Source organism: Scyliorhinus canicula, chromosome 18, assembly GCF_902713615.1.
Source record: "Scyliorhinus canicula chromosome 18, sScyCan1.1, whole genome shotgun sequence".
Lineage (NCBI taxonomy): Eukaryota > Metazoa > Chordata > Chondrichthyes > Carcharhiniformes > Scyliorhinidae > Scyliorhinus > Scyliorhinus canicula.
In genome coordinates this window covers 125,654,574-125,679,777 of record NC_052163.1, presented here as the reverse complement: position 1 = coordinate 125,679,777, position 25,204 = coordinate 125,654,574, and the positions used below count along the sequence as shown (strand labels likewise).

At 48.3% G+C, this 25,204-nt stretch overlaps 1 protein-coding gene across 1 annotated transcript in view; it reads left to right on the top strand.

Annotated features, from left to right (window-relative positions):
- The first annotated feature begins 4,966 nt into the window (after nucleotides 1-4,966).
- LOC119953776 (interleukin-6 receptor subunit beta-like) overlaps nucleotides 4,967-25,204 on the top strand; it is a 56,579-nt gene continuing 36,341 nt past the window's right edge. Inside the window, exons 1-5 of the mRNA XM_038778392.1 lie at nucleotides 4,967-5,032; nucleotides 7,629-7,717; nucleotides 15,776-16,090; nucleotides 20,853-20,985; nucleotides 24,094-24,275. Coding sequence (XP_038634320.1) covers nucleotides 4,998-5,032; nucleotides 7,629-7,717; nucleotides 15,776-16,090; nucleotides 20,853-20,985; nucleotides 24,094-24,275 — 754 coding nt within the window. The 5' untranslated portion in view covers nucleotides 4,967-4,997. The remainder of the gene's footprint in view (nucleotides 5,033-7,628; nucleotides 7,718-15,775; nucleotides 16,091-20,852; nucleotides 20,986-24,093; nucleotides 24,276-25,204) is intronic.

Sequence of the window (25,204 nt, the reverse complement as noted above, 5' to 3'; positions counted from 1 at the left end):
GCCATTAAGCTAATTTAAATATGTGTCCACTGGATTTCCCTGGCACCCGGGAAGTAACCCAGCGATGCCCTGGACCAGGCGCTATCCAGTACTGGTCCACACAAACGTGGACTTGTTGTAACGGCACCTGGGGTGTCTCCCAGGCCATTGGAGACCCTGGGTGGGCAGGGACAGGGCAGGGTGGCATCTTGACTCTCCCTCTGGCACTCGGGGACCTTGGCACTGCCAATTTGGTACCATGGCACAGCCACCTGACCCATGGTGCCTGGGCGGCACTGCCAGGCTCGCAGGGCCTGAGGGGGAGTAATGCTCATGAAAAAGGGGCTATGAAGGGGCCTCATAAAGGTTGAGGGGGTGATGGGTGGGGGTCCTGAAAGGGGTCCCAAAAGGATGGGTAGGTAGGCCTGAAAAGGGAGGGCCCTCAGCGACCTCATAGCGGGGGGTGTCCTCACTTGGTGGGGTGTGAGGTAACGCCTATGTATGCAAGGGGCGGTGACATTGCCTGTGGGTGGGGGCTGCGGGGGACTCACTTAGAAATCCCTTCAGCCCCCTTGTAACCCCTTCTTGAATGTGTTTGCCTCAACTGTCTTCTTAGTAACAATGAGATTAAGAAACAGACGATACTGTTGGGCCGTGGATAATGCCAAATCCTCCAGATTCCCCCAGATCCTTCTCAGAATTGAAGCAAAGAATATATGCTGAGGCCCCTTCTCAACTCTGGCCAATTTATTTGGCATGTGAGGGCCCGTTGCCAGTACTTTCACTTACAGTGATTGTGAGCAAGATTTCCTTGAGGTCTACTGCGTACATACAGATGTTATAAATTGACAGAACACAGTCAGCTGTCCTCGCAGGCAGGCCACGTCTGTGTGAGTGTTCCCGCAGTGTCGCTTGAATGTACATTTCTGGTCACAGGGCAGGTTCAGAGCACAGCAGTGTCCCAGAAAGGTCTGTCTGTCAGTTTTCCCGCAGGTAAGTGGAAATGTTTTCTCACTCCTTCGCGTGCTACCTCACAGCAGGTGCTGCAGTACTCAATTTCAATGCATCCAATGTGATCAGCTCTACTTCAGGGATGTGCAAATGTGCACTTACTTTGGCACCCACTAGTGGGCGCCATTTTCCGACTCTGCGGCATGTTTTGCCTCCTCTGCTGGCCGGCTGGACGATCTTTGCTCCTGCCTTTATCAGCGGGATTTCCTGTTGAACAGACTCTCGCCGCCGGGAAACCAGTGCCGGGGGTTTGCCGTCAGCGGGCCGGAAGATCCCGTCAGTGGGAACAGCTCGGAAAATCCTGGCCACTGCATTTTCTCCTGACAGATATGAGCAGCTCCAGGGTGCAATTTTCCACACTGAAGACCTTGATCTGCTTTCCTCCTTCCGTTAAAAAAAAGTAAAAACATTCCAAAATTGTTAACAACGTTTCGTTTCCCAGAGGCAGCAGCACTTACTTACTTACAAATGAAGAGTACTGATCACCTCACGAAAGTGCAAGTAAAGCCTGATTGCTAGATTGCTCTGTATGCTGTACTATAGGAGTGTTTGTTCAGGTCTGTGGACTATTGCAATAGGAGTAGGCCCTCAGGCCTTCAGCCGTCCCTTTGGGCCATGTCTGATCTGTACCTCAACTCCCTTCACTCACCGTCGCTAGATTTCTCTTTTGGTTCCCTTTCCCAACGAAACTCGTTCAGTCCTGAACATTTTGTCCATCTCACCTAGTTTTGGCAGCAGCTGCCCCTGCCCCGTACCTCTGACTCAGCACACTGCCACGGGGGCCTGCTGCTCAACAATGTCCTCACCGGGCCTGGATTGGGAGGTCAGGTGAGAAAGGAGGGGCTTCGATTTTACTCTGTGGAGGTTACGACCCGATGTTTCTCTCACACTTTGTTTTTAAAGTCAGCTTTCCTTCCACCAAAAAAAACTGGAGTGGATCCAATGCATGAGTTGTGAAGTATCTCGCTGCTTTAATCGACCGGCATTTTAATCCATTCATTCCAAGCCTTTGTATATTTTTTGAAGTCTCCTCGACTGTTTGATGTGCCTTTAGCTTTATTTTTTTTTAATATAAATTTAGAGTACCTAATTATTTTTTTCCAATTAAGGGGCAATTTAGCGTGGCCAATCCACCTACCCTGCACATCTTTGGGTTGTGGGGGTGAAACCCACACAGACACAGGGAGAATGTGCAAACTGCACATGGGCAGTGACCCAGGGCTTGAACCCAGGTCCTCAGCGCCGCAGTCATACTGCTATCCACATGCTACCCTGTGGCTTCAGCTTTATTAAGATCAGCTGCAAGTTAAATTAATTAAATGGCCACTGAAGTGCTGAGGCAAAAATGTTTTGTATCCTATCAATAGACCCAAAGGTAAAGTTCAAAAACGTGAATGGATGCTGCCTAAGTGAGTTTATTCTGTAAGTGGTGGAAATCAAACAGGTCAGTATGCTGAAGATTCAGTTCATGGTATGTGGATGCCAGGTGATGACAATCACTGAGTTTTCCTCATGAACAAAGGACCCTGGGACAAAAGGTGTATTCCTCCCGAACAGTGACTAAATGCTCCCGCCATCGGGAAAACTGGAGTGCTTCCCGCTGGCGCTGGGAGTGCTGGAGAGGTGTGATTCACAGCATGCAAATGGGCTTTCACTCTGCTCACGTGAATCTCGCCGGATTCCCGATTTCCTCGGCCAGTGATTCACTGGGGTCACGAATTGTCTTGTTGGCCTGACAAGCTGGAGTAGCGTTAAAGCGCTCCACACTTGCCCCAAACAGTCATTCCAGCTCAGAGGATGGATCCAGCCACTCACTCCAAATCCCATGGTCATCCCACGTATGACTGAGCTACCCTCACCGTCGTCCCCTCCCCCCCCCCCCCCCCCCCCCACCCCACCCCCCACCCCAACCCAGCACAGCGTTACTGAGCCAGTGACCACGACAGGGATGTAGCATGGGCACTTACACTGCTCCACGTGCCCCAATGTTCATCCACTGCCTCCGACCCAGGTGACATCTCCCTTCATTCGCTGACCGGTGGTCAAGCCGATGACGGTCTCCCTCTTCCACTGAGCTGTGCTTGGATATTGAGCCTGAGGTATAACCGAGATCTCATTGATGGCGAATATTCAAGAGGAGGCTCGAGGCTCTCTCAATTCTGGAAAGGCTCAGGTTCTCGCAGAGGCACCTAGTGAAATTTACAACGCTTGTTATTGCCTCGCGAGATCTAGCCATCTGAATCCTGCCCTCATTGGGCGGGATCCAGATTTGCATATTTAAATGAGCTATTCTCACTTGAATATGTCTACACTGTAGTTATCCAAGGTGTGGGATTGAACAGTCTTGGCCCAGAGTCTCTGCCTTGGTGTTGTTGAGCACTGGTCTCCGGAAACATGGACCAGGTGCAAAGGCACTCATGGGGTGCGATGGGGGTCCCCCGGATGGTTGGGCTCTGGGAAGAGTGGTACCCTAGCACTCCCAATGCTAGACTGGAACCTTGGCAATGCCGCCTGGATGCCAGATGGCAATGCCAGGCTGGCAAGGGCACTGCCAGGGTGGCAGTACCAAGGTGCCCATGTGCCATTTTGCCCATGTGGGGATCGGGCCCGGAGGTGTCCTAACTTTATTAGGTGGGTGCGGGGGCTCGAGGGGAGTTAATTAGTAAATTGGGGCAATGGGTGGGTCCGGAGGTCGCGAGGGGCAGTTTAAATGGCGTCCCGATCTCTTCCTGCACTGGCAAGCTGAGCTGAGCAGGAAACAAGTCCAAGTACGGCCTTGTCGGAACGTTCCTCACCAGGGCCGATAAAAGGAGCAGAGTCTTGTTTAATAGCAGGGCCATTCTCGGTGCTGCAGGTGCCGGGACGTACCCTGTTAAACGCGCCCAAAACAAGACTCTGTTTTCCATTAAATCACGCCCAAAAAGCATTGCTGCCATATGTTCCCCAAAAAACCTTAACTGGAAATAGGATTCAGATGGATTATACATACCAAAATCTACCAAATATGGGGTTAGCACTGCTACCTTATTGTACCAGGGACCCGGGTTCAATTACGACCTTGGGTCACTGTCTGCGTGGAGTCTGCACGTTCTCCCCGTGTCTGCGTGGGTTTCCTCCGGGTGCTACGGTTTCCTCCCACAGTCCAAAGATGTGCAGGTTAGGTGGGGTTACAGGGATAGAGTGGGGGGGGGGGGGGCCTAGGTCGGGTGCTCTTTCAGAGGGTCGGTGCAGACTCGATGGGCTGAATGGCCTCCTTCTGCATTGTAGGAATTCTATGGTTCTTGTGCCAAGATCTTACCTGTGTGGGAGCAATGTGTTTAATAGAACAGTGCCTGTTCTTTGAACAGAGCTTATGATAGTCTCACTAATCCAAGCCGTCTGGATATGACCGGCATTGTGAGTCAATTAGCTCTGCAGCAAGATAGAATGGCTGAGAGTAGGGCCTGTGCATTGAAGAGTGTGCAAAGTGGCACAGGAGAGGCAAAGCAAGAGATACAGAGGTACAAAGGCTGTTAAAGTGAAGCAGTGGGTTTTGTAAGGAATTGCTACGACGTGAGCTCATAGATCACAGATTTTACAGTGCAGAAGGAAGCCATTCGGCCCAGCGTATCTGCACCGGCCCTTGGAAAGAGCACCCTACTCAAGCCCACTCCGCCACCCTACCCCCGTAACCCCACTTAACATTTTTGGACCCGGGAATCAAACCTGGAACCCTGGAGCTGTGAAGTAATTGTGCTAACCACTGTGCTACCGTGCTGCGGTAGGTTTTACACCAATGGGAGCACGAGCAGGAAGGTGATGGGCAGCTATATTGCAAGATGTTCGCTTGGAGCTCCCTTTACCAAAGCTGTTTTAATGAGTGACGCTGTACATTCTTCCCCTGTAGCTTGGTGCAATACCCTGCTGCCCTTGGCTGCGAATGGCCTTCAGAGTGTTGCTGAGTTTGTAGAAGTGCAACAAAAATATTGCTGAAATGTTTAAGGCTCATACGGAACATAAATACTAGCATGGATCTGTTGGAGAAATGGTCTATTCCTGTGCTGTAAGTACTTCAAAACACATGCAGTGAAGTTATCGGAGATTGAGGTGGAAAAGTACTGTTTGCCTCTCGCCTGTTTAGCATCCAGTCTGTAGCTGAAGAATGCAAGTTAAACTGTCCCTTTACAAGCGGCATAGAAGTTTCCAGGCAAATCAGCCGCTTAGATCTGTAATAAATAGGTTTTGCACCAATGAGCAGGAAGGTGATGGCCTAGTGGTATTATCACTGGAGTAGTGATACAGAGAGCCCGGGTAATGCTCTGGGGACTTAGGTTCGAATCCCACTGTTTTATTGAATTCAATAAAAATCTGGAATTAAATGTCTAATGATGACTATGAAACCATGTGGTTGAACGACCACAATCTCTCCCTCACCGTCAGCAAAACTAAAGAGCTGGTCATTGGCTTCAGGAAGCAAAGTGTCATATAGGCCCCTGTCTGCATCAATGGTGCCGAGGTGGAGATGTTTTTTTATAAATTCAAGAGTATCCAATTTTTTTTCCAATTAAGGGGCAATTGGAACCCGGGACCTCGGCGCCGTGAGGAAGCAGTGCTAGCCACTGTACCATGGTGCCGCCCCTAGATGGTGATGGTTGACCGCTTCAGTTTCCTAGGGGTGCACATCACCAACAATCTGTCCTGGTCCACCCACGTCGCGCTACGACCAAGAAAGCACAACAGCGCCTATACTTCCTCAGGAAACTAAGGAAATGTGGCATGTCCACACTGATTCTTACCAATTTTTACAGGTGCACCATAGAAAGCAACCTGTCTGGCTGCACCACAGCCTGGTATGGCAACTGCTCAGCCCAAGACCATAAGAAACCAGAGAGTCGTGAACAGCATTTAGTCCATCACACAAAGCCACCTCCCATCCATTGACTCTGTCTACACCTCCCGCTGCCTTGGGAAAGCGGGCAGCATAATCAAAGACCCCTCCCACCTGGCTTATTCTCTCTTCTACCTTCTTCCATCGGGCAGGAGATACAAAAGCCTGAGAACACGCACCAACGGATTCAAAAACAGCTTCTTCCCCACTGTTACCAGACTCCTGAATGACCCTCTTATAGACTGACCTGATCGCGTCACACATCTTCTTTACTGAGTAGCACTACACTCTGTATGCTTCTCCCGATGCCTGTGTCTATGTATTTACATTGTGTATTTATGCATGTCCTATGTTTTTCATGTATGGAATGATCTGTCTGGCCTGTACGCAGAACAATACTTTTCACTGTAGCTAGGTACACGTGTTGATAGATCAAATTCAATTCAATTTAAACCATGGTTGCTTGTTGTAAAAACCCATTTGGTTCATTCAACAATTGAATAAATTTAAATAACTCAATTCAACTTCAATTAATAGATTTGAAATGTAAAGCTAGTCTCCATATGCTGATCATCTAATTATCATCAATTGTTGTCAAACGCATCTGGTTCACCAATGTCCTACGGGGAAGGAAATCTGCCGCCCTTACCTGGTCTGGCCTACATGTAACTCCCGACCCACAGCACAAGATTGTGCTTGACTCTAAATTGCTCTTGGTTCAAGGGGAATCGAAATGAGCAATAAATGCTGGCCTATCCAATGAATAAATTCTGGAAACAATCAGGGGCTGTTTAGCACACTGGGCTAAATCGCTGTCTTTGAAAGCAGGCCAGCAGCACGGTTCGATTCCTGTAACAGCCTCTCTGAACAGGTGCCGGAATGTGGCAACTAGGGGCTTTTCACAGTAACTTCATTTGAAGCCTACTCGTGACAATAAGCGATTTTCATTTTTCACTTCTTCCTCGGAGGTATCTGATCGACGCAATACTTTTGAGCGTGTTCATTTATCCAGAATATGTGTTTATGGCAGCAAATCTCATGCGATGGGTCTCCCATACCCCCACCAGATCTTCAGCAGAAGAGTGGCGGGCGTGGGTACGGCACGGTAATCTAGGGGCAGCACGGTAGCATTGTGGATAGCATAATTGCTTCACAGCTCCAGGGTCCCAGGTTCGATTCCAGCTTGGGTCACTGTTTGTGCGGAGTCTGCACATCCTCCCCATGTGTGCGTGGGTTTCCGCCGGGTGCTCCGGTTTCCTCCCACAATTCAAAAGATGTGCAGGTTAGGTGGATTGGCCATGCTAAATTGCCCTTAGTGTCCAAAATTGCCCTTAGTGTTGGGTGGGGTTACTGGGTTATGGGGATTGGGTGAAGGTGTTGACCTTGGGTAGGGTGCTCTTTCCAAGAGCCGGTGCAGACTCGATGGGCCGAATGGCCTCCTTCTGCACTGTAAATTCTATGAAGTGACTTGGGTTAATAGGACGTGTGAGGAATTGGTGTATCCAAAGAATGCCCTTGGTTCCCAAGCGAACTACTTAGACGCTGTAAAGCTGCGGGCAAGCTGGAATTGCTAAATATTTTCATGGTGATTTAAATTTGATCTGTTCAATCACTGAAGCACATGGAAATTGTACTGTTTCAATTGATGATGAAAGCAAGCTCGCATAACACCTGATCTTGGAAAAATGTCAATCTTCGATTAATTGGTTCACAGAAACATTTTTGCATATTACTTGAGTTAGCATGTTCCTATTCTTGCTGTTACTTTTAGATTTTTGAGAACAATTATAAACATGGCAGCCAATGTGTGCTTCTCAAAGCTGAACGTTTTGTTTCTGCTGGTCCCCTTCATTGGCGCAGGTAAGATACCGAACTCATGGTTTTTCAACAACTGTATAAAATTTAGAACTAAATTGAGTTGAACTTAAATTCAATTAATAAATTTTGAATATAAGGCTAGTCTCCAGCATGCTGACAGTCACAACTTATCGATTATGGTAAAAACCCATCTGGTTCACTAATGTCCTTTGGGGAAGGAAATCTGCCGTCCTTACCCAGTCTGGCCGACATGTGACTCCCGACTCACAGCGGTGTGGCTGCTGCTGTCAGCTCAAGGGCAATCAGAGATCGGCAACAAATACTGGCAATGCCACGGACACCGTATCCCATGAAAACATAACAAAAGAAAAATTAGAACGAGATATAATCTATTACCAAGCTACTATTTTGCAACATGTTGGAAATTGCTGCAGCAGTAATGATGCTGATGCTGACATTTTGTTTTAAAAATCCTTTATCTTGTACCATTATCATCACCACAAAATACCCAAGGTGCTTCACAGACTAAAATGGATGCCATGTTGGTGCCGGAATTTCACAGAGTTGGGAATACTCTGGACCTATTAAAATGACCAGAGGGACCTAGATGCAGAAGTCCCACAGCCCATTTCCAACAGATCTCATTTTTGCCAGTAGGGGAAACAAGGTGGAGTGTGATTCATACAATGAGGGATACCAAACTCTGCCATGCTATTTGTTCACATAGATCACATTTTGACTTTTTGTAAGGGCCTTAACTCATAGTGTGGAAGAAATTTACAGCATAGACATGAACACAATTGAAGGAGGAGGATAAGGTTGGTTTAATTGTCATGACATGAAGTGTTTTCCACAATTATCTGCTTTTAAAACTATTTTTAAAAAGCCAAAGCTGTCAGTTATTGTTGAAAAACAAAACTCTGCTGGACTGCTTTGATTGACAGGCCATCGGGTGAAGCATTTGTTAGAGCAGTTTTAATAGCGCGGTAGCATTGTGGATAGCACAATTGCTTCACAGCTCCAGGGTCCCAGGTTTGATTCCGGCTTGGGTCACTGTCTGTGCGGAGTCTGCACATCCTCCCCGTGTGTGCGTGGGTTTCCTCCGGGTGCTCCGGTTTCCTCCCACAGTCCAAAGATGTGCAGGTTAGGTGGATTGGCCATGATAAATTGCCCTTAGTGTCCAAAAATTGCCCTTAGTGTTGGGTGGGGTTGCTGGGTTATGGGGATAGGGTGGAGGTGCTGACCTTGGGTAGGGTGCTCTTTCCAAGAGCCGGTGAAGACTCGATGGGCCGAATGGCCTCCTTCTGCACTGTAGATTCTATGATCTATAATAGAGATCTTTTTGACATTTCCCTAAGGGTTGTTCATTGGCTCAGTTTAAAAAGCTATAATTATCTCAACAGAGGGTTATGAGTCCAACATTTGAAGCTTAAAGAGGTTGTCAAAGGATTCAAAGAACTGGGACAAAGCCCCAGAGAACCTAAAACGTACCTTCTAACCAGCCCACTTCAGCACTCACCCTCCCTTGAGGTTGCCTGTGCTCTGTATCAATACATCTCTGTTGCTGGAATAGGCAGGCGTAACTCCATGCTGCATCTGCCCCAACAGAGCAAAGGTCTCGTGATTTGCGGTATGTTTTACTGAGGCAGGTTTGCCAAGACGGGAAATTTTCTGTCTCGAGCCACCCACCTCCACAACCAAAATCTACCATAGGCCACCAAACACCGAGCCAGAAAGATCCGTTTTAAAGATGGTCTTCAAAGAGGGGAAGGGGATGGAGTAACAGAGGGGTTTAGGGATAGAATCTCTGAACATGGTGAACTGCAGAAAGCCACCAAATGCTAGAGTCAGAGGATTCCAAAGATCTGGGGCGCAATTCTCCGCACTCACGACGGTGCGGAGAATAGCGTGGCTCGTAAAATTTTACGGCCACGCTAGTCCGACGCCCTCCCGCTATTCTCCCCCCCCCCCCACGCCCGACTCCCGATACGAATCGCTGCCGCCGTTTTTTTACGGCCAGCAGCGATTCTCAGCTGTCCGATGGGCCGAGTTCCCAGCCCTTTACGGCTGTTTTTACGAACGGCAAACACACCTGGTCTGGCCGTTCGTAAAAACGGCCGTAAAGTCCCGATTTTTAAAACCATGGCACCGATTGGCACGGCAGTACCACGGCCGTGCCAAGGGTGCCATGGGCCTGCGATCGGTGGGCACCGATCGCGGGCAGCGGGTCCGATGTCCGCGCACTCTTTGTCCCTCCGCCGCCCCGCTGTATCACTTTGCAGGGCGGCTGAGGGGCATCCCGGCCCGCGCATGCGCGGGTTGGAGTCTTCCAATCCGCGCATGCACGGCTGACGTCATATGACGCGTCAGCCGGCGCAAAATCTGGCAAGCGGGCTTAACGAAATTCGTTAAGCCCGCGATGCCGGAGTTTACGGCGGCGGCATGCTAGCCCCGACCGGGGACCAGAATCGGTTCCCGGTCGGTGAGGGGGAGGCTGGCGTCAAACCCGCCCGGATTTGACGCCAGCCTTACGATTTCTCCCCCTCTGGGAGAATCGCGCCCCTGGGGTGGGGGAAAGACCATCAATGGATTTAAAATTAGACAATAGCGTTCAAAAGGATGGCTGAGCACCACCTTCTCAAGACTAGTTTAGAATGGGCAATAAATGCTGGCCTTGCCAATGATGTACATATAATAATAATCTTTATTATTGTCACAAGTAGGCTTACATTAACACTGCAATGAAGTTACTGTGAAAATTCCCTAGTCGCCACACTCCGTCGCCTGTTCAGGTACACAGAGGGAGAATTCAGAATGTCCAATTCACCTAACAGCACGTCTTTTGGGACTTGCGGATGAAACCGGAGCAACCGGAGGAAATCCACGCAGACACGGGGAGAACGTGCAAACTCCGCACAGACAGTGACCCAAGCTGGGAATCGAACCTGGGACCCTGGCGCTGTGAAGCAACAGTGCCAACCACTGTGCTATCATATCCCATGAATGAAAAAACTAAAAGGTGACAGCCAAGGAAAAGCAAGCAGAGGTTGTCAGCTCCAAGTCCAAGATCCCTTAAAACCTTAAAATACATTTCAAATTTGTCCCAGTTCTGCCGAGAGTTCATCGACCTGAAACACTAACTTTGTTTCTCTCACCACAGATGGTGTTTGACCTGCTGGGTAGTAACATTTTCTGTTTTTATTTTCAAATTGTGTCTGGCTGGTGGTGTTGGCTTGTGAAAAGAAATAAGGAGATTTAATCTAGTCTCTGGTTTAGAATTGCACTAGTGTCATTGCTGCTCAGGCAGACAATGATCTAAACCATCCTGGAACCATATGCATGTTTATATTTCATCTCCTGCCCTGTTGTTATTACTTCCTGAATCACATTAAATCCAGAGGAATGTATGGACGGGTTGTCTGCATATTTGAGGGAGCAGTTGGCGATGAACACATTCTGGTTTACTGGAAGTCTTAGCAAGTTGCAAAATCAATCAGCCTGCAATTGTATTGAAACTAATAATAATAATAATAATCTTTATTGACAAGTAGGCTTACATTATCACTACAATGAGGTTACTGTGAAAATCCCCTAGTCGCCACATTCTGGCACCTGTTCGGGTGCACGGAGGGAGAATTCAGAATGTCCAAATTACCCAACAGCACGTCTTTCGGGACTTGTGGGAGGAAACTGGAGCACCCGGAGGAAACCCACGTAGACACAGGGAGAACGTGCAGACTCCGCACAGACAGTGACCCTAGCCGGGAATTGAACCCGAGTCCCTGGCGCTGTGAAGCCACAGTGTAACCACTGTGCTGCCGTGCTATTCCTGGCAAGCACAAGAATCAGGTTGATGGAGTATATCTTAACAACCACAAAAGTTCACAGAACTGTACAGACATCTAAAGGTTTTGGCAAAGTGGTTAGCACTGCTGCCAGGGACCCGGGTTCGATTCCAGCCTTGGGTCACTGTCTGTGTGGAGTTTTCACGTTCTCCCTGTTTCTGCGTGGGTTTTCTCCGGGTGCTTTGGTTTCTACCCACTGCACAATGGTGTGCAGGTTAGGTGGATCGGCCATGATAAATTGCCCTTAGTGTCCAGGGATGTGCAGGTTAGGTGGGGTTATGGGGATAGGATGGGGGTATGGGCCTAGATAGGGAGCTTTTTCAGAGGGTCCAGGCAGACTCGTTGAGCCAAATGGCCTCCTTCTGCACTTGTTGGGATTCTACGGCCCATTGGAGCCAAAAACAATACATGGCTTAGTCTTTTTTTCCAGAACAAAGAGTGGATGATAGTTGGCACTGTTCACTGATGTTGCTGACAGTAGTTATTCTGTGTTCAGTTACACTGCCGTGTATAATGCAGCGCAAGAGAATATGAATAATTATAGTCCAGGTACTTAGCTGAAGCCAATTAATTTTTTTATGGTACTTTGCTGGTATTTATGAGTGGATGTTTAGAGGTGCCGGTTACAAACATTGTTAAACCTAAATGTTTGCTGCTCAATGGCTTATCGTGAGCAAGCTATAAATGCTGGTGCTGATAATGCACTCCTCAGTGACTATAGCACTGATCTATTTCAGCTGGCATGGGCTTGGGTGTATAGAGTGGCCAGTGCACACTGCAATCATTAATGAGCTCTAGAGGCATTTATATTGGTCAAAGTAGGACTCCAGCTCATGCCTTCCTGATTCACAAGGGCAAGTACCACTAACTGAGCCAAGCTGATGCTGAGATTTAAGGGACGCTTTTTGCCTTTTGATCTTCAAGGGAAATGGTTAGTCTAAAGTGTGTTTGCAGGTGTTAAAAGGATAGGATTTTGGACTGCGGGGCTGAGGACCCGGGTTCAAGTCTTGGCCCTGGGTCACTGTCCGTGTGGAGTTTGCACATTCTCCCCGTGTCTGCGTGGGTTTCACCCCACGATCCAAAGATGTGGAGGTTAGGTGGATTGGCCATGTTAAATTGTCCCTTAATTAGAAAAAAAATAATCATGTACTCTAAATTTAAAATAAAAAGGATGGGATTTTGCAAATCGGTTCGGAATGAGGAACCACTTCAGTTTCATCACTGTATAACGTCAAGACTGAAGTGTGGTTTTGTTGTGGCTCAGTGGGGATGTGTGAAAATCACCTTGGATTAGATTAAAATCGGCACAAAGTTAGTCAAAGATAATTAACTAGTCGCTTACTTGGATAATTGTTTCTGGGGCCTTGTTAAATTTTAAATGGCTATTGTGTTTGCTTATAATCTAATTCTGACCCAAAAATAGTTGGTCCTGAAATGCTTTGGAATATCCCGAGGGTGTGACAATTGGGTCATACAGATCAAAGTTATTTCCTGTATCTAATTTTTTTGAAAAATATTATTTCATGTAAAGTTGCCCTAGTCTCAGGTGATCCATGGCTCCTGGCTAGTTTAGCTCAATTGGTAGCATGGTGGTTAGCATAAATGCTTCACAGCTCCAGGGTCCCAGGTTCGATTCCCGGCTGGGTCACTGTCTGTGCGGAGTCTGCACGTCCTCCCCGTGTCTGCGTGGGTTTCCTCCGGGTGCTCCGGTTTCCTCCCACAGTCCAAAAATGTGTGGGTTAGGTGGATTGGCCATGCTAAATTGCCCGTAGTTTCCTAAAAAGTAAGGTTAAGGGGGGGTTGTTGGGTTACGGGTATAGGGTGGATATGTGGGTTTGAGTAGGGTGATCATTGCTCGGCACAACATCGAGGGCCGAAGGGCCTGTTCTGTGCTGTACTGTTCTATGGCTGGACAGCTAGTTTGTGATGTACAATAAGGCCGATTCCATAAACACTGAAACAAAACGGCATTATTTGAACAATTTCGGTCAGCAAATCACATTGTGATGGTAAGGGGTGAATTAGGCTTGGCGGTGTGGGAGTGGTTGGATAGCATGGCGGGGGTCGGCCTTGGGAGTCTGATCATGTGGTGATAAGCCTTTTGGTTCCTTTCCATCCAAAAGCAGTGAATTGAAGGTAACTTGCCTCACAAATCTGACCTTTCTCCCTTCCCTTCGCCCAATAGCATATCCTGAGCCAACAAACTCCCTCCTGCCCTCACTGACATGGGGCCTGGCACCCTACTAATCATGGGCCTCTGGTGGGTGCATTACTGACAGCTACCACCTGGGGGGGGGGGGGGGCAGGGAAGTCTGTACCCAGGCTCCTTGATCCTGGGGAAGGCCCACTATTGGTCACTTACTACGATGAGCCTTCCCCAAAGGACCCGACCAGGGAGTCTCACTGGCAGACCGTGGGCAAGATCCCTATCGCCTGGATTAAATTTGGACCAAAGTCTCACAAACTGCATGAGGTGAATGATCAGTTATTCTGTTTGAACAAGTCTTCTTCGACAAGTATACAAAAATTTTTTACAACCCTCATGGAGGTCACTATGCAGGACTACCAGATTCTCTGTGACCTCTACACTAAATACGGTCTACCCCAATAACGAGGTGGGGGAGCCTTCCCTAAACAGGGAGTTAGATCACTCGTGTAAAAACCCCGACCGGGTGCGGGGTCGAGGAGGGAGACCCTTTGGAGGGGTCAGAAGGTGGCCCAGTGTTGTGCTCAGTGCCGGGAGCACCAGAAGCTACCGCTGGCAACGCTGCTCCACCCATGGGAATAGTCGGGTCGCCCTTGGTCCCGCCTCCACATAGACTTTGCCGGACCGTTCCAGGCAGCAATGTTCCTCATCATCGCAGATGTCACTCAAAGTGGATGGAGATCCATAAAATGGAAAGTACGAGAGCTTGAGCCACCATCGACAGGCCGCGGCTATCTTTCACGGGATACCAGAGGTGCTGGTCTCGGACAATGGGACAGCATTCACGAGTGTAGAATTTTGGGCGTTTATGACCGTACCATCCAGCAACGAATGATTAGCAGAGCACGCAGTCCAGATGTTCAAAATCGGAATGAGTAAACAGACCTCCGGGTCCTGGGAGGCTCAGCCAACGCGATACCTATTTTGCTACCGACGGGGGCCGCACGCCATGACGGGGGCCGCTCTGGCCGATTTGCCGATGGGCCATCGCCTTCATACGGGTTTGCGTTTGGTTCTCCCGTACATCGGCGGTAAAATCCAGGATAGAGCCGAGGCTGACGCAGGCCGGCGTATGGCTTTGCGCACCTTCACCCTAGGAGACCCGGTGTACGTCCACAACTTTGGGGAGGGCGCCACATGGATCCCGAGGGTCGCGTTAGCCCAGACAGGACCAGTCTCACATCGAGTGCACAGGGGCGCGAATCGAATCGGCATGTGGATGACCCTGAGACCCCAGATCCGATTCCAGAGGTTCAGACCAAAAACCGTCCCCAGTTCTAGTTAACACGTCCGCCCCAGCTGCCGACTTTGGTCTTAGCTGCACCTGCCGTGGAGAAGCCGGTTTGGGACATTGAGGATGCCGAGCTGCAGGACTAGGTCCTGCTGAGGTCCGCTTCCGAGACTGTCGTAGACGTGTTGCCACCACAGGAGCCCGTTGTCAGTGCCCACAGCCACCGTCTGTTCCGACGACTCGGCCAAGGCGCTCCGCGTGGAAATGCTGCTCTCCAGTTCAGTGCACTCCTCCAGATGCCAGAGGGGGGGGGGGGCCCTGATGGTCGCACCCGGGCTAAGATGACTAGGCGGTTCCTTGGACCTGCCCATGGACATGGACGTATCTCCGGATTTGCGGGCAGGGGGAGGGGGGGGGGGGGGGGAAGAGGGTGTCATAACCCTCCATGGAGGTCACTACTTCACAACTACCGGATTCCCCTTGACCTTCACTGAATACCATCTCCCCTGGTAACAAAGGGGTGGGGCTACCCTTAACAGGGGGGTTAGATCACCACTATAAAAACACTGACCTGGGTGCAGAATGGGAAGGAAACCCCTTCGTGGGGCGTGGGGGGGGGGGGGTGACTGGAGAGCTTGTGTATCGTAAACAAAACCTAACCTTTGTTTCCTACCAGCTTGGTCAATGCGCCCTGGTTTAGCGGATTCCAGAACATTGTCGTCAGTGAAGTTCGGAACGTTTTAATTCTGATTTAGGTTTACACAATTGTGTGGACTGATCTGTAAGAATCACTAATAATATGTTGCTTTCGTCTTCAGGCGCTGTTGATGTATTCTGGAAAAACTGCAGTCATTTGACATTGAATTCGCCCGTTCTTCACCTCGGTAAACCTTTTTCAGCTACCTGCCGATTGAAAAGTGAAGACTGCGTTTTTGATCACAGAATTAATGCTATCAACATCGTCTGGCGAATGAACGAAGAAGAGGTTTCAAGGAGCCAGCACAGAGCATTGAGTGAAGCAGTGTCAACACTGATCATACCTCAATTCAATCTCGTGCGTGGGAACCTGACTTGCTACATCTGGTACAATGAGTCATTGCAGCTACTTCAGAGGGCTGAGGTCAGAGCTGGATGTAAGTGCAGAAAAGAGATGAATGAGATTTCAGTTAATGGAAGTCGAAATACATTTGTGCGAAATGGTGTGTTCAGTCGAATGTTAGTTTCATTGTCCTGTACCAAGTTTTAGTGTTGAGTCACCTCGTCAACATTGTTCACATTTTCACAAAATATTTGTTTTCACTCGCTGCCTTAAAAAAATAAGTAAGCAACTCTGTTTTGGTGTGATATAGTTGGCTCAGTTGGCTAGGTAGAACATAGGGCCAGAGTAGGCCTTTTAGGAACATGGGAAGGCGGTTGACATGCGGTTCAGAATAATGGCAACAGTGCGGGTTCAGGGCCCCTTCTGGCTGTGGTGGATTTGGGACTTGCCTCCACACCCTGACCCTGAGGCTGGAGGGCATTGGCAAACCACCACTGACAAAACATGCCAAGGAAATGGCTGAGGGTGAAGCATCAGCGGACAATATGCCAGGTACCTGCCTTTTAGGCAGAGCACGTATGAATGAATGTGAAAGAATATCGGGGACACTTTTCAACTGACTGTTTCTTGCCTGAGAATGATAGGCAGCAGACAGTTGGACGTTTGATGAAGGAGATGTTGGGCATCTTGATTGTTTGCTTGACACACAGTGGACAAGCAACGTGTTTTGAGTGAGTTAATATCTCGCCTGATGTGCTGTGCACCTCATCTTTGCCTGCACACTCTCCCTATCACAATTGACTAAATATGGCTTTCCAAAGCTTTGCTTTTATTTAGATTTTATGTTCACCCCAATTTGGATTCACAGAAAATTCTACTGAGGTTAAACCGAGACCCTTCTGGCCTTTTTGGGTGGACGTGAAAAGTCCCGTGGCAGTATATTGAAGAGGAGCTGGGAGTTATCCCCAGCGTGAATGTTTCTGCCTGGTTTTGAACCGAAGATCCTTTGCGTTTAAAGCAAACATGATAACCGCTGCACTACAGGAACCGAGCAAAACACGGGCGCCCAACGTGGGGCCCAAACTCATGACCCTGAGATTAAGAGTCTCGTGCTCTACTGACTTGAATTGGCCAGGCCAATAATTATCCCTCAATCAACTTCACAGCAACAGTTTATCGAGGCGCCACATTGTTGTTTGCGGGAGCTGTGTGCGAATTGGCCATCTCCTTTTCTGGATAACAAGAGCGACCAAGCTTTGAATAGTACCAGATTGGCTGCGAGGCACATTGGGATATCCTGACGTTCTCAAAGATGCTATATAAACGCAAGTTTCTTTTTTGTTTTCATGTCCCTCACACCCTCTGCTTTGAATCAGTCCGTAAGGAGGTTAGGTAGACTCTGTCCTCCCAGCTGTCAGCTAACATCATTTTTGAGATGATCGCTTCCAGTATGTCCGTGTCTAAATATTTATTTTCACTTGCTCTATGTGGAGCATGTGTTCTGCTCCTCATCTCCCTATCATAATTTAAACTTAAATATTGAAATAATTGGAGGTTAAATTTAAACTTTAAAAAGATTTTTGGAGCACCCAATTCATTTTTTCCAATTAAGGGGCAATTTAACGTGGCCAATCCACCTAACCTGCACATCTTTGGGTTGTGGAGGCGAAACTCACACAAACACAGGGAGAATGTGCAAACTCCACACGGACAGTGACCCAGAGCCGGGATCGAACCTGGGACCTCGGCGCGTGAGGCAGCAGTGAAATTTAAACATTTAAATCTAGAACATAGAACAGTACAGCACAGAACAGGCCCTTCGGCCCTCGATGTTGTGCCGAGCCATGATCAGACCCACATATCCACCCTATACCCGTAACCCAACAACCCCCCCTTAACCTTACTTTTTAGGACACTACGGGCAATTTAGCACGGCCAATCCACCTAACCCGCACATCTTTGGACTGTGGGAGGAAACCGGAGCACCCGGAGGAAACCCACGCACACACGGGGAGGACGTGCAGACTCCGCACAGACAGTGACCCAGCCGGGAATCGAACCTGGGACCCTGGAGCTGTGAAGCATTTATGCTAACCACCATGCTACCATGCTGCCCTTATCTAAAAGAAGAATTTTTTTTTTAAATTCAGAGTAGCCAATTATTTTTTCCAATTTTAGTATGGCCAATCCACCTAACTTGCAATTTTTTGGGGGGTGAGTGTGAGGGTGAAACCCACGCAGACATGGGGAGAATGTGCAAACTCCACACGGACGGTGACCCAGAGCCGGGATTCGAACTCGGGTCCTCAGCGCTGGAGGTAGCAATAGAACATAGAACAGTACAGCACAGAACAGGCCCTTTGGCCCTCGATGTTGTGCCGAGCAATGATCACCCTACTCAAGCCCACGTATCCACCCTATACCCGTAACCCAACAACCCCCCCCCCCCTTAACCTTACTTTTAAGGACACTACGGGCAATTTAGCATGGCCAATCCACCTAACCCGCACATCTTTGGACTGTGGGAGGAAACCGGAGCACCCGGAGGAAACCGACGCACACACGGGGAGGACGTGCAGACTCCGTACAGACAGTGACCCAGCCGGGAACCGAACCTGGGACCCTGGAGCTGTGAAGCATTTATGCTAACCACCATGCTACTGTGCTGCCCCTTGAAGAAAGTATTACAAAGCTTCCCAAGGTTCGGGTGAACAAGAAGCTCCCAGATAGTTAGCAGCCTAAACTGCAAGAGTAAAATGATGTGTCAATATTTCACAGCTGGTTAAATAATAGGACGCGATGTGTGAACACGGTTTGTAAATATAACCCATCATTAACAAAGTAATAAATCTCACCGAGACGTCTACTAATGTAGCAAACTATTCTTGAAAGTGAAAATGACAATTTTTCCAATATCGATATTGAGTTCACAAGGCCCAAGATGTCTTGTGAGAGCTGGGAAATTACTGCCACCTACTGGGTGAACATTTATCCAGCAACCTGGAAATGTGGATTAATTTAGCCATTTGTCTAAACCCTGTTTGTGAGACATGCTTACACAATGTGCGCACCTCATTCAAATAATTCACTGGATGCAGAGTTGATGTTCTTCCTGCACTCCGTGCTGTACATGGCACCCTGCTGTCTGTTCACGTAGCTGTTTTTTCCTAGAACAGGTCGCTAGCCTGTTACCAGAGGTTTATATCGGCATCAAACATGGCTGACCAGAATGGCTCCCACTCTTACTGTCAGCCATTGATGTGTTCTGGGAGGATTTTGCAGGTTGATACTCAAATTGTTTAAGATACAGAGAACATACAGTGCAGAAGGAGGCCATTCGGCCCATCGAGTCTGCGCCGACCCATTTAAGCCCTCACTTCCACCCTATCCCCCAACCCAATAATCCCTGCTAACCTTTTTTTTTGGTCACTAAGGGCAATTTATCATGGCCAGTCCGCCATGTGGCTGCTTTACGAACGAACCTTCCTTGCCAACAAGTCCTGGAGTAGGCCTTGAACCGGGAGCTCTTGCTCAAGGGCAGGACTACCGACTGCGCCACACAACCTCCCGGATAGGAATAATTTGCATGCATTACCGAGAGATGTGGGGCGAGACCTTCCGGCTGCTCACACCAGTGGAACCTTCCAGTCCCAGCGCACGCCCCAACGGGATTCCCAGTGGGCTGGGGTGGATGCAATGGATAATTCCATTGACAGCGGTGCGACTACTAAAAGATCCCACCGCCGACCAACACCGCCCCCTAGTTCTAAATTCACCCACCAGTGGAAACACCTCCCTGCTTCTATCCTATCTATTCCCTTTATAACTTTGTATGTTTCTATAAGATCCCCCCCCCCCCCCTCATTCATCTAAATTTCAATGAGTATAGTCCCAGTCTACTGAGTCTCTCCTCATAAGCCAATCCTCTCAACTCCGGAATCAACTGAGTGAATCTCCTCTGCACTCCCTTCAATGCCAGATAGGGAGACCAAATCCGTACACAGTATTCCAGGTGTGGCCTCACCAGCACCCTCTACTGGCGCAACGTAACCTCCCTGTTTTTAAACTCCATCCCTCTATCAATGAAGGACAAAATTCCGATTACCTTCTTAATTACTTGCTGCCACCTGCAAACCAACTTTTTGCGATTCATCCACAAGGACTCCCGGGTCTCTCTGCACAGCAGCATGCTGCAATTTTTTACCATTTAAATAATAGTCCATTTTGCTGTTATGCCGACCAAAATGGATGTCCTCACAGACGGATGATGCAAGAGACGGTGGAGTCTGTGTTGCATTCTGAGGTCGCAAGTAGCTGAGTTCAAGGATGTTGAATTCTACCAAAAAGGAGAGATGTCCACCACAGAGACTGTCTTATTGAATTGTATATATGTATAAAAATAAAAATAACATGTCAGGGGATCTGTTGTATAAATGTTCAATGCTGTCATTGCTCTAATGAAGTAAAGAGGGAGGGGTGATCTGTATCTGGGAATAATTTATTGCTGGTTCTGCATCACGTGATGTACCATGACGCCAGCAGAGAGTTTGCGTGGGCTTTGAGCAGAATGTATGAACAACATCCTTGACAAACCTCTCGCCGCGTTTTACAAGAATCCAGGATATGGGCCCCTCCATACCTTTTCTCTTTGCGGCAAAGGAATATAACAAAAGGGAATTGGATAAGCGCCTGAAGAGAGATGATTCTCAGGGCTATGGGGAAGGGATTGGGAGTGGGACTATCTGACTTGTTCTTGCAGACGGGACACACACACGATGGGCTGAATGGCCGTAACAGTTCTATGTGGTGTATGCATTCGTGCACCAATGATGGCAGAAATCTTCTTTCTCTTCCAGTTCCTCCAGAGAGGCCGCGTCTTTCATACTGCATTTCCTCCTGGACTTCATTTTTGTCACAAAGCATCGTTTGTAATTGGGACTCGGGACCTGAAACATATCTAGAAACAAACTTCACACTACATATATCCGAGTGAGTAATCCGATTCGCAACTTAACGTTCTTTCAAAACCGTGTCGTGGCTTTGTCTGTCGGACGTAGAAAAAATCTATCTGACCCAAAGCGAAACCAACCATTCTCCATTAATATTTCTATATTACTACCCTGGGGCAGCAGGGTAGCATGGTGGTTAGCATAAATGCTTCACAGCTCCAGGGTCCCAGGTTCGATTCCCGGCTGGGTCACTGTCTGTGTGGAGTCTGCACGTCCTCCCCCTGTGTGTGTGGGTTTCCTCCGGGTGCTCCGGTTTCCTCCCACAGTCCAAAGATGTGCGGGTTAGGTGGATTGGCCATGCTAAATTGCCCGTAGTGTCCTAATAAAAGTAAGGTTAAGGGGAGGGTTGTTGGGTTACGGGTATAGGGTGGATACGTGGGTTTGAGTAGGGTGATCATGGCTCGGCACAACATTGAGGGCCGAAGGGCCTGTTCTGTGCTGTACTGTTCTATGTTCTATGTTCTAAGATGCAGGTCTCGTCTCCTTTATCCGTAAATCCAGAAATGGAAAACATTCAGAAATTGTACTTTTTATTTAAGCTTGCTGACCTTTAGCACGGGAGTCTAGTCAAAATAACCTGAAATCCAAAATGCAGTCGTTCCTGAAAGGGTTTCAGATAAAGAATACTTGACCTGCAATTCATGGGAAAATAAGATTGATTTTTCCAAGGATAGCTTTTGTACAGGCTGAATTTGACCAGTTTCCCCTTCAAACTTAGGTTTATGTTTTTTTACTTGTGTTTCTGTACACTGGTCAGGACAGCACGGTAGCACAGTGGTTAGCACTGTGGCTTCATAGCGCCAGGGTCCCAGGTTCAATTCCCCGCTGGGCCACTGCCTGTGTGGAATCAGCACGTTCTCCCCGTGTTGCGTGGGTTTCTTCCGGGTGCTCCGGTTTCCTCCCAGTCCAAAGACGTGCGAGTTAGGTGGTTTGGCCATGCTAAATTGCCCTTAGTATCCAAAAACGTTTAGGAAGGTTATTGGGTTATGGGGATAAGGTGGAAGTGAGGGCTTAAGTGGGTCGGTGCAGAGTTGATGGGCTGAATGGCCTCCTACTGCACTGTATGATCTACGTAATCACTGAGGATGAAGCACTTTTCCATCTGCCATGTCATCCTCGAACAGGTCAGGTACAACAATAACGCAGGGCGTACAGCCCAACAGAACACCTTAACATGAAAGCAAATTACTGCGGGAACCTGAAACAAAAACAGGAAATGCTGGACAACCTCAGCAGGTCAGACGGCATCTGTGGAGAGAGAAGGGAGCTCACATTCCGAGTCTGGGTGACTCTTGCTGTGCAACTTTACTTGTCACTCTATTTTGTCAGCTGTACGATGTTCAGTGCACCTCTGATTTTCCCAAGTTGGAAACACCAACTTACACATTCCCCATTATAGGCAGCTAAAGATTGAAGGTGTAAAGGAACCAGAAGGGTTCTGAGGAATGCCCCGGCTTTGAGATCCGAAGAAAGAATGGGTTTGATAGGGAGATGGGACAAGAAACCTTTTGATTTCGACATAGTGAAGACATGGATAGGAGGAATTGCATGCAGCATAGTCCTTGGAGCTTAGGAGAAATAAAAAGAAAATTCAAGGGCACAGACTCTCACAATTTAAATAAGGGAAAGGTAAGAAAATTTGCAACTGAAGAAAATAAATGAAAGCTTAATTGTGTCAGGAGGATCACTTCTGCCAGCAGCAAAACAGGTGTTAAAGGATTACTTACAAATTTTAGCTGATAACTGGAATTAAACAACAAATAACCTTGATCATTAATTTTCTTTTCACCTATTAGACTGATGTTACAGGTTAACCAGGGAGCCAGTTTTCACAGCTCCTCCCATTTTACTGCCATGTCTTTCGTGAATCTTGGGCACAGGCTCTGTTGCATTTCCAGCCAGGTGGAAGGAGCAGTAAAGCAGGAAAACTCTGCGAACATAAGAACTAGGAGCAGGAGTAGGCCATCTGGCCCCTCGAGCCTGCTCCACCATTCATAGAGATCATGGCTGATCTTTTGTGGACTCAGCTCCACTTTCCGGCCCGAACACCATAACCCTTAATCCCTTTATTCTTCAAAAAACTATCTATCTTTATCTTAAAAACATTTGATGAAGGAGCCTCAACTGCTTCACTGGGCAAGGAATTCCATAGATTCACAACCCTTTGGGTGAAGAAGTTCCTCCTAAACTCAGTCCTAAATCTAATTCTCCTTATTTTGAGGCTATGCCCCCTAGTTCTGCTGGGGGATGTAGGAGTCGGTCCTATAAAGATGGTCTCCTAATCCTGTGAGATTTGGTGAATCGGTCCCTGTGACTAAGGTCCCAGTGGCCGTGAAGAGAGAGCAACACCTGCCCAAGTCAGCATAGTGCGTAATCGGGCGACACAGCAACACAGTAGTTAGCACTGTTGCTTCACAGTGCCAGGGTCCCAGGTTCGATACGCAGCTTGAGTCACTCTCTGTGCGGAGTCTGCATGTTCACCCCCGTGTCTGGGTGTGTTTTCCCCGGGTGCCCCGGTTTCCTCCCACAAGTCCCGAAAGACGTGCTGTTAGGTAATTTGGACATTCTGAATGCTCCCTCCGTGTACCCGAACAAGCGCCGGAATGTGGCGACTAGGAGCTTTTCACAGTAACTTCATCGCGGTGTTAATGTAAGCCTACTTGTGACAATAAGAGATTTTCATTTCATTTCATTCACTTGTGACACTAAAGATTATTATTAGTAATCTTGAACTGTGCTGTGCCTCTTAAGCATTGGTGGAGCTGCAACCAATCGGGCAAATGAAGATTTGTGGCTTTGGTGGGGGGGGGGGGGGGGGGGGGGGGGGGGTGGTGAATTTTCTGCCCCTTCCCACTGGCGGGATCATCCGGTCCCCTCCCCCGCCATGGCAGGTTCCCTGGCAACGTGGCCAGCAAACAGCGGAACACGTCATGGATGCCTGTGTAACCGGAAGATCCTGCCACCAGCCAATGGTGAGCGATCGCCACCGCTTACGTAGCTGCTCCAGTTCAATTTGTGCGCATATACGTGGTGCGTATGTCTCGATGAGCAACTTTGTTCTAACGTTGGTGTTTCTTGTCCATTCCAGAACTGTCGGAAATTGCACTGTCAGATATTTAGACCCGAAGAATTGCACAACAAATGGGACCACAAATTCGTGCCTGGTACTGGTTTCGAATCTGGCTTCTTACCATGACATCTGGGTGACTGCTAAGAATGAGCTTGGCACAGAGACGTCCAGTCACATGTGCCTTGATGGCATGCTGATAGGTAATAACAGAAGCGGTTCATCAGATATTGAAAACAGATGTGAAGATGATAGTCCCGTTGTGCGTGATTTTGTTAACTATTGACGAGAACAAGGCAGATATTTTGGTTTATGTCAGATAAAGTTATTGCAGATAAAAATGCATGAGCTAAATAATAAACAGCTGATTTGCTTTTTGGATTTGTAAATCCTTCACAGCTTAAGTCGCTTTCTGTAAATTTTCTGAAAATGAATTAATGTTGAATATGATTTAATCTTAGACCGCATTAGATTTTTAAATAACAAAGACGCTGGTGCAAAACTTTTATTCCGCCTTCAGTAGTTCCTTCTACAGCTTTCAGATGCGGGAATATGTGAAGGCTGCTGGTTTTAATACATTAGAACATAGAAACTGGGAGGAGGAGCGGCCACTCGACTATTTGAGTGACAAGGGGACCTCCCTTATCATTTGCTGTTGGTAAATCTAGGGTGTGATCCACCTGCCACGTTGCAACTGAAAGGTTGCACGGAGCGATCATTTGATGCCGGGAGATCCCTCTTCCAGGATCCATCCAGCTTGCCACGCCTCGTGAGATCTAACACGATCTCGAGAGACGTCGCGATCTGAATCCCGCCCTTTGTCGGCGGGATCACTATTATGCATATCTGAGTGAGACAACGAGGCAAAGATTCTCTGAGCCCACGTGGGCTTGGAGCATTGGAGTTGACACCTAGACAGCTGGCAACGCTTGGACACGATTCTCCGGCAACCGGAGAATCGCCGGCAGTCGCGCGCTATCGAGGCGTCGCCGGTGGGGGGCCATTCTAAGAGGCTCCCGCGGCGATTCTCCACAGTTGATTGGCCGAGTTCCCATCGGCGTGGTTCTAATATGGTTCCACCCAGCGGAAGCTCGGAGCCATGGCCAAAGTGGCCGTCGGGTTGGGAGGGGCG